Below are 12,803 nucleotides of genomic sequence, written 5' to 3'. Positions count from 1 at the left end.
TCCATCGGATATATCGGGGCATGTGGGACAACATACCCGGGATACTGCATGTACTGGTACGGGTGCATGCAGGGACGGCCAAAGTTAAGACCTGGGAAATATACAAAACACAAATGCACAGTGAGATTCCAGGGAATCAATACTGGTGGTAGTAGTACATTTCCTCAAGGGCTGCACTTATTAAGTAACATTTTGAGTTACTTGCACTTAACTGGAGTATTTCCATCTTTCTCCTTCTACTCCACTTCATCTCAGAGGTAAATTACTCCATTACAATGTGGGCTAGAAGTATGTAAATAATCTTTACCAGCTGCAATTAAGGTGACGAACACAATGTATAATAATTTATTATAAATTATTCTGAAATGAGCCATTCTGCATGAGTACTTTTACCTTTGGTACTTTTCGTAGAGTTTGATGGTAATACTTTTGTACTTTTACTTAAGTAGACTTTGAATGCAGGACAGAGTACTTTTACTCTGCGGTATTATTACTTTTCATTATCATCTCATTATTTGGAGACGCAAACACATTTTTGGATATAGCGTTTCTCATTTTTGAGCTGCTTACTTATTATTTAAAGATGCTAACTCATCATTTTGAGATGTTTTCTCATCATGAGGACAGTGTTTTTTTAGTTTTCTTTCATCACAGTCCCATGATTGGGCTTCCATACCACTCCCACCACCACCACAGACGGAAAGTTTAAAGCAGCTCGATACCTCCAGGCGCACCGTATTGACTGTAGGGGTTGTTCATCTGCCATTGCTGGTAGAGGTAGTAGGGTTGAGACGGCGGCTGGACATAAAAGAAAGGTCTGGAGTGTTGTTGAGGTCTTTGTTGTCCGCTCCCAAATGTCTGTGGTTGTTTGCTTCCATCTACAGAACGCAGCAGTTACTCAATATTACTTTTAAACCAAATACACAACTCTCTACTCATGTAAGGACGATACAAATTACAAGTTTGGATTTTAATGAAGTGTTCTTTACCGTCCATTTTTTCTCACGTGCTTGCTCAACCTGTCGTAAATAAAAGAATACTGCAGCGGGATGAAAACAACCGACTCAACATCCCCCGGTTCGTAAAAATTGAAGGCGAGTTTTACAGTCAACGTATTTGCGTCGATAAACAAACAGAAGGAGAGACGCTTTCTCTCTCTCAGCTCCACATTCTGCTCACAGAAGCCGAGGCGTCTCCGCTGATTAGTCATATAGGAAACACCTGCTGCGAGCGGACAAATTAGCTTTGAGTTGCAATGAACGTCCCTGCAACTCCCTAAATATAAGAAAGCAACAACAAAAAGGGACTAAAGTCTAGAATCGGTAGGAAGAACAACAATTAATCATATTTATTTAAAAAATGTTGACTGCATGGAAGAAAGAGAAAAACGTTTAGTGCGTCATAAAATCTTTAAAAACGTACTTTAACTAATAATATTGTGCATCAAGTCACCAAATAACACACAACTGAATGGCACTTTTCTTATATGTTTGATATATGTTTGAAATACTTGGGCAGCCATTTTTATCACGAAATACCCCAGATCCATACTTTAAAATTACAAACATGACATTAATCTCTCAAATTAATATTTTCAATAAAGGGAAAATAAAAAGATGTGGATTACATTCATGACCTCATTTTTTAAAATGTCCTTAATTTTTTTTATATTGGTGTTGGATTTTTTTAATATATATATATATATATATATATATATCATTTTGTAATCTATGTATATTTAAACATATTTCTCATTGTGTTTAAACCTTTTATTCTTACAAACTAAATGAATGACATGTACAAATGTGCAGACACAAGGCCAGGGTTTTTAGAAATAATATTTTTTGTTTCCAGAGACCAGAAATAAAAAATACAAAAATACTTTATTTTTATTTCCCATTTTTATTAACTGAGGGATGAATTGCCTTTACAGTAAATTCAACTTCCCAACATAAATGTTTAAATTGATAAATACAATACAGTGAGGATCTTGCTGCTATGTACAATATCTGATATAGGTAACTGAGTAAGAAGTAGAGATGCAGGTGTGCATGATTAATATAGTATGGTGCAGAGGAATTAATTATGTGTATATATACATATATATATACAGTATATATTTTATATATTTTATATATATATATATAGATATATATATATCTATATATAATATATCTATATATATAGATATATCTATATATATAGATATATATATATGTATATAATAACCCCAAAAATATCTAAATATATCAATTTAAATATTTAATCTAAAGCACCGTTCTCTCTCTCGTCCAGTTGTGCCCCCATCTCTCCACCAGGGGTCGCCGTTCCTCTTATCCCGGGCCAGACCGCTTAGTGCGGGCGCATGCGCAGTATCCTCATATGGCCTCTGTGGTCTTTCAGGCGCTTATGATGCGGCTGAAAGGTTGTCCTCTGCTCGGCGCTTCCTTCAACACAACTAACTGTTTAAATATCTAAATTCTAAACTCGAGGAGCTCACTTGGCCCTTTCTGCTGACGAGGAGTCAGTCAGTCCTGCTACAGTTACAGTAAGGAAGCATGGATTTTCATTGTTTTGCAGTTTGTTTACGTTTATTTAGCCCGTTTAGCGCTTAGCTTGCTAGCTAGCATTGTTTCTGCTAGCAAGCATGACCGCTCTCTGAATATGTTTTTTTTTTTTTGTACCTATCGTGTTCCCTTTTTCTGGAGGTATTTCACAGTTGCATGTGATGATGTTAGACACATGACTTTCTAACAGTCAGCTAGCGTGCATCTACGTAAACCTGTGTAGCTAAAAGGAAGCTAACGATGCTAGCTTATGCCGCGAGTGGCAATCAAGCAATGTCGCTAACGTTACTTGAGCTAGCATCGAAGCTAGCTCGGGGGGAAAAAGGTGTATCTGGTCAGTTGATTGGATGAACGTGTATTTATTATAAATTAAGTGACATATATGATTACGTCATGTCTGGTAAGATAACAGGCTACTTGTTTTTAGATTAGCAGACAGGGTTTGTTTTGGTTAACGTGCTAACGTAGCTAGCAGCAGCTAGCTAGTTCAGAGAAATGTCAACGATAAACAGGCTTCACGTATTAGCCTTTTAATCGAAGACCAATTGGCGTTAGTTAAAGGGATGTTACGGGTAATTAAGTGGTTAAATGACTGTCGTTAGCTCGCTAGTATAGCTAGCAGGCTATTTATAAGCTAGTGCTATCGAAGTTGATGTATGTAAAGGGCCTTAAGCGAAGTATAGATAGATAGATGGATATAGAGAGACACATGCATGGGTAGGTTGGTAGATGGATGGATAGATAGGTAGGTGGATAGAGGGAGGGATGGATAGGTAGATGGTTGGGTTGGTAGTTGGATGGATGGGTTGATAGGTGGATAGGTAGGTTGGTAGTTGGATGGATGGGTGGGTTGGTAGGTGGATGGATACCTAACCAGTGTTGAAATGTATATAAGTACAAATTCTAAGTACTTTACTTGAATATTTCCATTTTGTGCTACTTTCTACTTCATTACTGTTACAACTTAGAGGGTGGATACTGTACTTTTTACTCGACTACATTTATTTGAGAGCTTTAGTAGCTTTTCAGATCCCCTTCCTGTGTCTCCAGATGTGTTGATTTTGAATGTTTGGGATAAACTGAGGGATGAAGTGTTTCTTTATGGGTGGAGAGAATCCCCTACGTCTTTAGATAAATATATTTTGAAAAGCCTCTTGGATCAGCTGGATAAATGCATAATCACAATGATAACTGTTTTTTCTTTTAAGAGAGATGTGGTTCTCACAGGGCAACACTGCTACAAACATGATCTTATAGAATATGATGCATGGATGGAGATTAACAGACATTAATGCAGCAGTAATATTAATCATAAACATCATGCATAATAGTACAACACTGACAGGGAACATTTTACTTCACAAACAATACTTTTACTTGAGTATTTCCACAGTGGTGTATTCGTACTTTTACTGAAGAAAAGGATCTAAATACTCCTTCCACCTCTGGAGACTAGACGAATAACAGACAAACATCTCAGTATATAACGTGACGCCCGGCGTACGTCGACGTTCTCATTCATCGTTGGCTAAAGTTAGCGTGCTGGTATGCTGAAACGCTTGCTAGCTGCTCCCGCTAACGTCACAGCGATGGAAGATATTCTGAATCTCACGACGACAGCTGACGCAGAGTGTGTTAACAACGGGAGTGTTGATGCGAAGAGATGACAGCAGATCGGAGGTCGTCTCGGGTGGCTCTGAGTCGGTGTGGAGATGGTTGTAACACAATGGTCAGATTATTTCCATTTACTCCACAGTGCTGTGTTGAATCAGACTGTCGTGGTGGACAGTAGTGGTGTTGTTGGTGTGGCTTAAAGCCCGGCAGCTTGAAGGCATTGATGGTAAAAGTGGCTTAATGGCTCTGTGTCGTGGTAACCTGCCAACAGGCCCGATGTAATTTAGGATGTGAGCAGCGGAGCTCAAGGCTTAACATCCAAATGCATGATGTGTGTTTTTGTCTGCTTGCTTGAAAACGCTGATATGTTTTACTCTTTCCCTTTTTAATATCTCACTATCTTTTACTGCAGGGCTCTCTTCTAAAGACATTATAAATCATCAACCGTGTTTTCTCTTTATCATTGAATTCAGGTTGAATTTTTTAATTTTGCTCCCAATAATGAGGGTCATTGTAGACACATGTACGGACAGTATGAATCTTTATCACATAACTGCTTGACTATGCAGTATGTTCCCCAGAAGCATCTTAATGCTAAGAAGACTGAAACTCGGATACTTCCAATGGGATCAAGACCGCGATAGCCTCATCTTTAGTGAAGAATCAGGTTCTGCACCATAAACGTTTGCTGCTCTGACGTGCCCCCAAAAACCAAAGTAAATCAGAGGAACGACAAGAGTTATTTTATTCTGTACAGATAGCTTCCATGGTTTTGAGACTAAACTTTGCTCTTTTTGTTTTTCCAGACGAGCGCTGATGTAGCAGCGCTGCGACGGTCGTGGTTCTCTCCCGCTACCTCTGGCCCTCGGTGCCTCACTGCATGACCTCAGACATCAGATCCACGAGGGGAAGCGGCTCCTTCCTCACCCAGGACCCTCTCCTCTGGACTCGGTGAACATCTCATCATTCAGCTCCTCTCCAGCTGAAGAAGCAGCAGAAATATATTCCACACAGGAGTGTGAACACCTCCACTTGGATCAGTGGAGGTGTTGAAGAGCATCCCCCCCATCTCTCCCCTTCCTGTTTGTCCTCTTATATCTTTAAGAATACTTTTTTTTTTTTTTTTTTTCTCGTGGTTGGCGTGAGTCCGGTTCTGCCGGCCGGGGGACTTTTCAAAACTGGGGCGCGATTCATGGGATGCAACCATGTCGGATCTCAGTGAGCGCAGGCCGGTCAACACGGACTACGCTGTCTCCCTGCTGGAGCAGCTCAAGTTCTTTTACGAACAGAAATTACTGACTGATGTGGTGCTGCTGGTGGAGGACACGGAGTTCCCGTGTCACAAGATGGTCCTCGCCACGTGTAGCTCCTATTTCAGGTGAGCACCACCACGGGTGTGGAATAACTCGATGTATGTCGGGAGGGGGAGGTTCTCTCGGGGCTGATTGTGCTTTTGTGTGGCGTGGCTCTTCCCTAGTTTGTCTCCTTCAGTTTCAATGAATAATGCACCACACCGCGTTGTGCTTTTTGTGTCTAAAGACCGCAATCATCCCCCCTCCGTCTTGTTGAGATGGTGGTTGTTATGTCTGTAAGTGCTCACCTCCTACAGTTACAATGAATAATGCACCGCGTCGCAGAGCAAGTGTTATCCACTCCGTACACGGAGAACACCGGGACGGGGTTTCCTGGAAAGCTCTGCAGCAGTTATTATTCCGTCTCTGATGTATTTCTAGAGGAGCAAATGAAGCGTGCGTGCGTGCGTGCGTGCGTGTGCGCGCTGCGGTGAATGTGACGGAGCAGCAGCAGCAGAAACCTCGGCTCTGGGAAGAGTCCATCTGTACTTGACAGGAGGCTCATGCTGCATTTCACGCCGTCTCACTCTCCTGTCTCACCCCTCTCTGCACTCTCACACATGCATTCCTAGAAAAGGTCCCAACAACTCGATGCCCCTCTCTCTCTCTCTCTCACCCGCCTTCTCCGCGATCTTCCCCACTGTTTCCATCGCACTCGTGAACCCTGCAGGGTTCATAGGTGTCGCAGTGCTTCCTCTAAACTGCTACTCCTTTTCCTTTCTCTCTCACTTCAGGGGAAGGGAGGGGGGGTGAGGACGCTGGGGAGAGCTTGTGGTTGGAGGGTAAAGTCTGGTCACGTAGGTCTTGGTGGGAGATGGAGAGAAAGGGGAAGAAGAGGGGGGGTATGCATGCAGGGGTTGCGTAATACGGCTTGGTGGGTTTAACCCCTGCTGTGAGCAGCAAACAGACACACACACACCCCAAAGTAATCTAAATACTAAAAACACATCTAATTGATTACGGCCGTCGCCATATTGTTGTTTTTGCAACCAGTGACCAGGAAGTGACCATATGTGGACTGTGGTGGAGTGGCGTAGAGACGCCGTATACGTCTCTGAGAGACCTGTCAATCGCAGTGTAGCCCCGCCCTAAAGCATACCCTGCTTTATGGTCTGTTTGACTCTAAATGGACCATCATTTACTAAATGAACATCATGCTGTATTGAAGAAGACTTGAAACTAGAGATTGAGACCATAAACTCATGTTTACAATGTTTACTGAGGTAATAAATCAAGAGAGAAGTAGAGTCATTTTCGCATAGACATCTATACAACCAGACCATGACTTGTTTGGTCTACAGAAAGTCAGGTTATAGTTAAAGAAAATTGTTGTTAATTGTTCAAAGCCTCTTCTTCTCTTGGAGCCTATCACTGTTCCCAGCAGCTATTGTGTCCTCTGTGAAACTAACAGAAGAAGAACAACCGTCACATTCTGTGCATCGCTGCCGTTATGAACGTTCTCGCACCAAAGACATCTCTCCATAATAAATGCAAATCACCGGTTAAAGCCAGCAACGACTCTACGGATGCAGCTGAGGAGGTTAAAGAGTCTCCGAATAATGGAAACGCTCATCAGTACAACTACTGTCAAATATATTGATAACTTTATTTATATAGCTTCTTTTTAATAAACAGCGTTTACAAAGTGCTTTGACAGACAAAGGAAACTACGATAAAACAAAACAATAAATGAAACGATAACATCAATTAATAAAATAAAAGTTATAAAAAGATGAAATCACGTATACGATGATCTAAAAAGTATTAAGTCAGCTGTAACATCTGCTTTAAATAACAAAGTATTCAATCGTGCTCTTTAAGACCAAGAATACTTCTGTATGCTATGATGGACAAAAAATATTAAAACTTGAATAAATAGTTTCTAAAGGAAGATAAAAATCTATACATTTATGTAGAATTCATGGCTTTTTTGAAACTTAACGCTGGAATAATTGACAGAAAATCAAAACAAATTAGAATTTCACTGTCTACCAGCTTCTCCAACAAATCAAATCACTGATGTTACTAAATATCTTCTGGTTTTGGGTTCAGACGTCTCAAATAGTTTTAAAGGAAGTTCATCAGCACATTCATCATGAACGTAATGACGTCCCAGTAGCTTCTAAATAAATAACAGCGTGAATGTTGCATCCTGAGAACCTGGTCTGGGACTCTGTCTGTTTTTACAGCCATCATTAGAGGTTCTGTTTGTTTAAGAGGAGAAACGGGAAACACGACTGAACCTGGGACTTTTATTACCTAGAATCCACTAAAGGGAGTTGACCTGTGTTGTGAAGTCTTCCACCAGAAACCACAGATACTTCCAGATAAGGATGGGGCTCTGAATTGAAATCAAAATGAGTATTTAGAGGTCTAAAAATACAATTAAATACTCGTATTCTAATTTCTGTGTCCAATAAAATCGTACTAACAAGACTTGGACAGCAGATAGAATCTCTTGTCTTCGTGGAGGTGATCTTCATCAGTGTGAGATCTCGTGGTTCACTTCCTCCTTCGGTAACCGTTGTTGTTGTTGTTGACTGACGGTCCCTCGTCTCACTCCTGCAGGGCGATGTTCATGAGCGGCCTCAGCGAGAGCAAGCAGACCCACGTCCACCTGAGGAACGTGGACTCTGCCACGCTGCAGATCATCATCACCTACGCCTACACGGGCAACCTAGCCATCAGCGACAGCACCGTGGAGCCGCTGTACGAGACCGCCTGCTTCCTGCAGGTCAGAGACGACAAGTCTTATTCCTCTGCGTCACAGAGCTCCAGTGTTGTACAAAAACTCCTAACTGCTGCTGGAAATACTCAAAGAGCGCTGAACGTGTAGTAATCCTCCGCTGAAAATAGTCCACAGCAAATTCCTACAGCGTCTATACTGTATATAAATAACTTTATAGCATTATATTCATGACCTGCCTTTAACGATTTAGATGTTCAGTAGTAATTAGCCGGCTTGGAGCCGAGTATTGACAGTCTGACTAACGCATAAATAAAGTAACATCAGCTTTATCCCTTTTCTTCAAGTCTTTCTTGAGCAGCAACACAAGAAGTTCTAAAATCTTTAAAATTCTACGTACAGGTTGTTTCCCCTTCAGTAGATGTGTTCCTTGATGTAAAGGGAAATGTTTTCTGTCCTCTGTCCAGGTGGAGGACGTCCTGCTGCAGTGCAGAGACTACCTGGTGAAGAAGATAAACGCCGAGAACTGCGTCCGCATGCTGAGCATCGGCGACCTGTTCAGCTGCAGCGAGCTCAAGCAGTGCGCCAAGCGCATGGTGGAGCACAAGTTCCCCATGGTGTACCGGCAGGAGGCCTTCCTCCAGCTGTCCCACGAGCTGCTGGTGGACGTCCTGAGCAGCGACAATCTCAACGTGGAGAAGGAGGAGACGGTGCGCGAGGCGGCCATGCTGTGGCTGGAGTACAACATGGAGGCGCGCTCGCAGCACCTGTCCTCCGTGCTCAGTCAGATCCGCATCGACGCGCTGTCCGAGGTGACGCAGCGCGCCTGGTTCCAGGGTCTGCCGCCCAACGACAAGTCGGTGGTGGTGCAGGGCCTCTACAAGTCCATGCCCAAGTTCTTCAAGCCTCGGCTGGGCATGACCAAGGAGGAGATGCTCATCTTCATGGAGGCCATGTCAGAGACGCAGGGCGACGGGTACGTGATGTCTGGGTCCCTGCCCACTACAGTGGTGTGCTACAGCCCGCAGGCGGAGAAGGTGTACAAGCTCAACAACCCCCCGGGAGACCTGCAGAAGGTGGGCACCCTCGTCACGCCGGACAACGACGTGTTCATCGCCGGCGGACAGATCCCCCTCAAGAACTCCATCACCAACCACGGCAAGAGCGGGAAGATACAGGCGGTCTTCCGCTCGGTCGACAGCTTCTTCTGGTTCGACGCCCAGCAGAACGCCTGGGTGCCCAAGACCCCCATGCTGTGCGCCCGGATCAAGCCCTCGCTGGTCCACTGCGAGGGCTACATCTACGCGATCGGCGGGGACAACGTGGGCGGGGAGCTGAACAAGCGCACGGTGGAGCGCTACGACTGCGAGAAGGACGAGTGGAGCATGATGAGCCCGCTGCCCTTCGCCTGGAACTGGAGCACCTCGGTGGTGGCGCACGACCGCATCTACGTGATGACCCACGACCTGATGTACTGCTACTTCCCGCGCGCCGACACCTGGGTGGAGATGGCCATGCGCAAGACCAGCCGCTGCTTCGCCTCGGCGGCATCCTTCGGCGACCTCGTCTTCTACATCGGCGGCCTCCACGTGGTCAGCAACTCCGGCGTCCGCCTGCCCACCAGCACCATCGACGGCTCCTCCGTGACCGTGGAGATCTACGACGTCAACAAGAACGAGTGGCGCCAGGCCGCCAACATCCCCGCCAAGCGCTACTCGGACCCGTGCGTGCGCGCGGTGGTGCTGCTCAACTCGCTGTGCATTTTCATGCGCGAGACCCACATGAACGAGCGCGCCAAGTACGCCATATACCAGTACGACATGGAGCTGGACCGCTGGTACCTGCGGCAGCCCGTGTCCGAGCGCGTGCTCTGGGACCTGGGGAAGGACTTCCGCTGTGCGGTGGGGAAGCTGTACCCGTCCTGTCTGGAGGAGTCCCCCTGGAAACCCCCCACCTACCTCTTCTCCCCCGACGGAGCCGAGGAGTTCGAGGTGGACGGGGAGCTGGTGACCCTCCCCCACGTATAGCTCTGACCCCCCCCCCCCCCCCCCCCCCCCTCGCTGACTGAACCAGGAAGCTGTACCGCTGAGGGACGAACAAGGGAGGAGGGTTTGTGGAGGGATCTTTGGACTTTGAGGAGACTCGCGTTAGCTTCAGCTGTTGCTGATGAACGATGCAGCCTTTTACCCCCCCCCCCCAAGAAGATGCCCCTTAAAAAAATATGCTAGTAATCTGAAAAGTTGTTTTTCTTCTTATTTTGTCAGTTGTGACATCTGTTAGATATTATTACAAGTCTGTCATACTGTTTCTACAATGTGATGATCTGAACGTCAACTGATTTTGTGATGATGATGATGCACTTAACTGGTAAACCTTCTCGGAATGACAATGGCAACTGTACCAAAATCCCCCCCCAGCCTCTCTCTCTCTCTCTCTCTCTCTTTCTCTCTTTCTTTCTTTCTTTCTTTCTTTCTTTCTTTCTTTCTTTCTTTCTTTCTTTTTTTTCTTTCTTTCTTTCTTTCTCTTCTTCTTCTCTCACCTCTGATACATGAAAACTGTTTAAAATCTGTTGTTTTGAGTTTAAACCTTTTGAAAAGTTCTCAGCTCCTTTGTGGCAGGAAGGCAGCATTTACAACGACCCGGCATCAAAATGTCTCCTGTTGCACTCTGGGTGTTTTCATATTGAGCTTATGAGTTTATATTGACCCGAAAAAGTTGTAATTTGACCCAAAATAAAGTCCCAATATTAAAGTTTATTCTAATTAAAGGTTTTAGGATGTGGTTCGGTTGTTATCGTGTGACAAACTCCATCCGCTAGTTTCCAGTAAGTGGACTTGGTGCTAAGAATTATTGTCAAAACTACTGATTATTCATCAATAATGAATCTTTGACCTTAAATGTTGTCACATGATCGCAATTAAACCGAAGATGCGACTGAAAGGAGATTCTGCCGATTGAACCTTGTGTTGCTTTTTTTCTCGTCAAAAATGTTTTGGTACGTTTGTGACCAGAGCTGCTATTAAAGATTAGTACTTGCATTGATGATCACTACTTTTTTGATTAATTAATTCATCTTAGTCTATAAAATGTCCCAAAATAATGTAAATCTTTAAAAAATTCTCACATTTAGGAAGCTGGAGCTTGTTTGATGCTTCTGCTTGAGAAAAGACGTAACATGTCAAACACTTCCTGTTTCAGCTTCTTAAATGTGAGGATTTGTTGAATTTTGAGGGTTTATTTGGGACAAAATCAGTTTGAACTGACCAAACAATTCACCAATAATGAAAGTCAACATTAGTTGCCTTTAAGTGACGACTGTCAGTTGACTCATCCTCTTTGTTTTGTTGCTGTCTGACTATCTTCCTCCACAAATGAGTATTTGAGAACCAGGATTTCTTCATAAAAAGGCCTCTGCAGACGAGAGCAGCAGGGGACCGTGGGTCTCCGGGGGGGGGTGCGGGGTTGGTTGGTTTATAAAGAGGGTGACTGCAGGTCCGGTCACCCATCACCTCCTCCCTGCTCTCCTGACTCCACTACAGCGCCCCCTGCAGTCTGTTTGCACGCCGCTCTTCCTCACAGCGATCAGTTTACGCGCTCGATCCATCGTCACATGATCATGAATACTTTTTTATTTTCCTCTGCAACACAACACAACTCCACTCAGTTAGGTTTTGGGCTCATGCATTTCTCATTTGTTTTTATTTCCAAGCTGCTGAAATATATATATATATAATAAGATATATATTTTTCATATGTTTAAAAGAAGACTGTTTAAGTGTGTGTGGGGGGTGGGGGGGATAACCAGGTCTATTTTGTATTAGTGTCTTTTTTTTATTATTTAATATCAAACATTACTGTAGTGTGATTGTGGGTAGATATCCATTTTCCTATCAGATTTAATTTGAGTGAATATTGAGGATTCTTGCTGCTGATTGGTTGTGAGAGGAGAGGGCGGGCCCACGGCTGTTGCTATGTCCCAGCAACCACTAGCAGTAGTGGAGGGGGTGGGGGGGTGTCTTCCTCCTACCTTTAAAAACATGAGCACAGGTGCTTCATGACGAACCTTACTAGCATGTTTGGCTGCATCATATTCCTTTGGCACTGTATTTTGAATGAACGTTAATTTATTAAAAAACATACCAAAAACGTTCCTGAAACTGACTCACGGCTTCTTCTGTTTGGACAATAAAAAATGAAAAAGAAATGTTCATCTGTTTATTTGTAAAACTTTAAATTAAAATCCCTTTAATATTACACATTCTCTAAGTTGGGGTTTGATGTCGGGTTAGATTTGTTGTGACTTAGTTTAATAATAAAAATGGAGTTCTTCTACAGCTGCTTTTTTTGTCCTACATTTAACATTTAAGAAGCTTCTGTTGTTGAATGAAAATTTATGATTTTGTATTTCTCCAATGTAAGATGCCGTTAAAAGGTGCAATATTGTTACTGAATATCTGACATAAATGTACCCTGCATCTTCAAAAATATACCAGCATGCTTATTACAACACTACATACATAAAGAAAAATAATAATCTGAGTTAAAAGGGTTTTTCAGTTGCACATTGATAAGCTAACAGCAATT

General features: G+C 43.5%; 1 protein-coding gene across 2 annotated transcripts; it reads left to right on the top strand.

Annotated features, from left to right (window-relative positions):
* The first annotated feature begins 2,413 nt into the window (after positions 1-2,413).
* Positions 2,414-11,926, top strand: kbtbd2 (kelch repeat and BTB (POZ) domain containing 2). 2 transcript variants are annotated; one of them, XM_079181750.1, is made up of 5 exons: positions 2,429-2,548; positions 4,763-4,897; positions 4,988-5,559; positions 8,102-8,267; positions 8,687-11,926. In XM_079181750.1, the coding sequence occupies exons 3-5, from the start codon at positions 5,387-5,389 to the stop codon at positions 10,244-10,246; spliced, it is 1,899 nt and encodes a 632-aa protein (XP_079037876.1). In that variant the 5' UTR covers positions 2,429-2,548; positions 4,763-4,897; positions 4,988-5,386; the 3' UTR covers positions 10,247-11,926. The 2 variants fall into 2 exon arrangements, with proteins under 2 accessions (XP_079037877.1, XP_079037876.1); XM_079181751.1 differs by lacking the exon at positions 4,763-4,897 and having other exon boundaries at positions 2,414-2,548.
* Positions 11,927-12,803: the final 877 nt, after the last annotated feature.

This window comes from Pholis gunnellus (genome assembly GCF_910591455.1).
Source record: "Pholis gunnellus genome assembly, chromosome: 20".
NCBI lineage: Eukaryota > Metazoa > Chordata > Actinopteri > Perciformes > Pholidae > Pholis > Pholis gunnellus.
This window is presented reverse-complemented; position numbering and strand designations above follow the sequence as displayed.

What these genes read in the sequence shown, in the direction of transcription:
- kbtbd2 (XM_079181751.1), top strand. Translation starts at nt 5,387, where the DNA reads ATGTCGGATCTCAGTGAGCGCAGGCCGGTCAACACGGACTACGCTGTC. An exon ending in ACGTGTAGCTCCTATTTCAG is followed by an intron (nt 5,560 to 8,101) that starts GTGAGCACCACC and finishes TCACTCCTGCAG; the next exon opens with GGCGATGTTCATGAGCGGCC. An exon ending in AGACCGCCTGCTTCCTGCAG is followed by an intron (nt 8,268 to 8,686) that starts GTCAGAGACGAC and finishes TCCTCTGTCCAG; the next exon opens with GTGGAGGACGTCCTGCTGCA.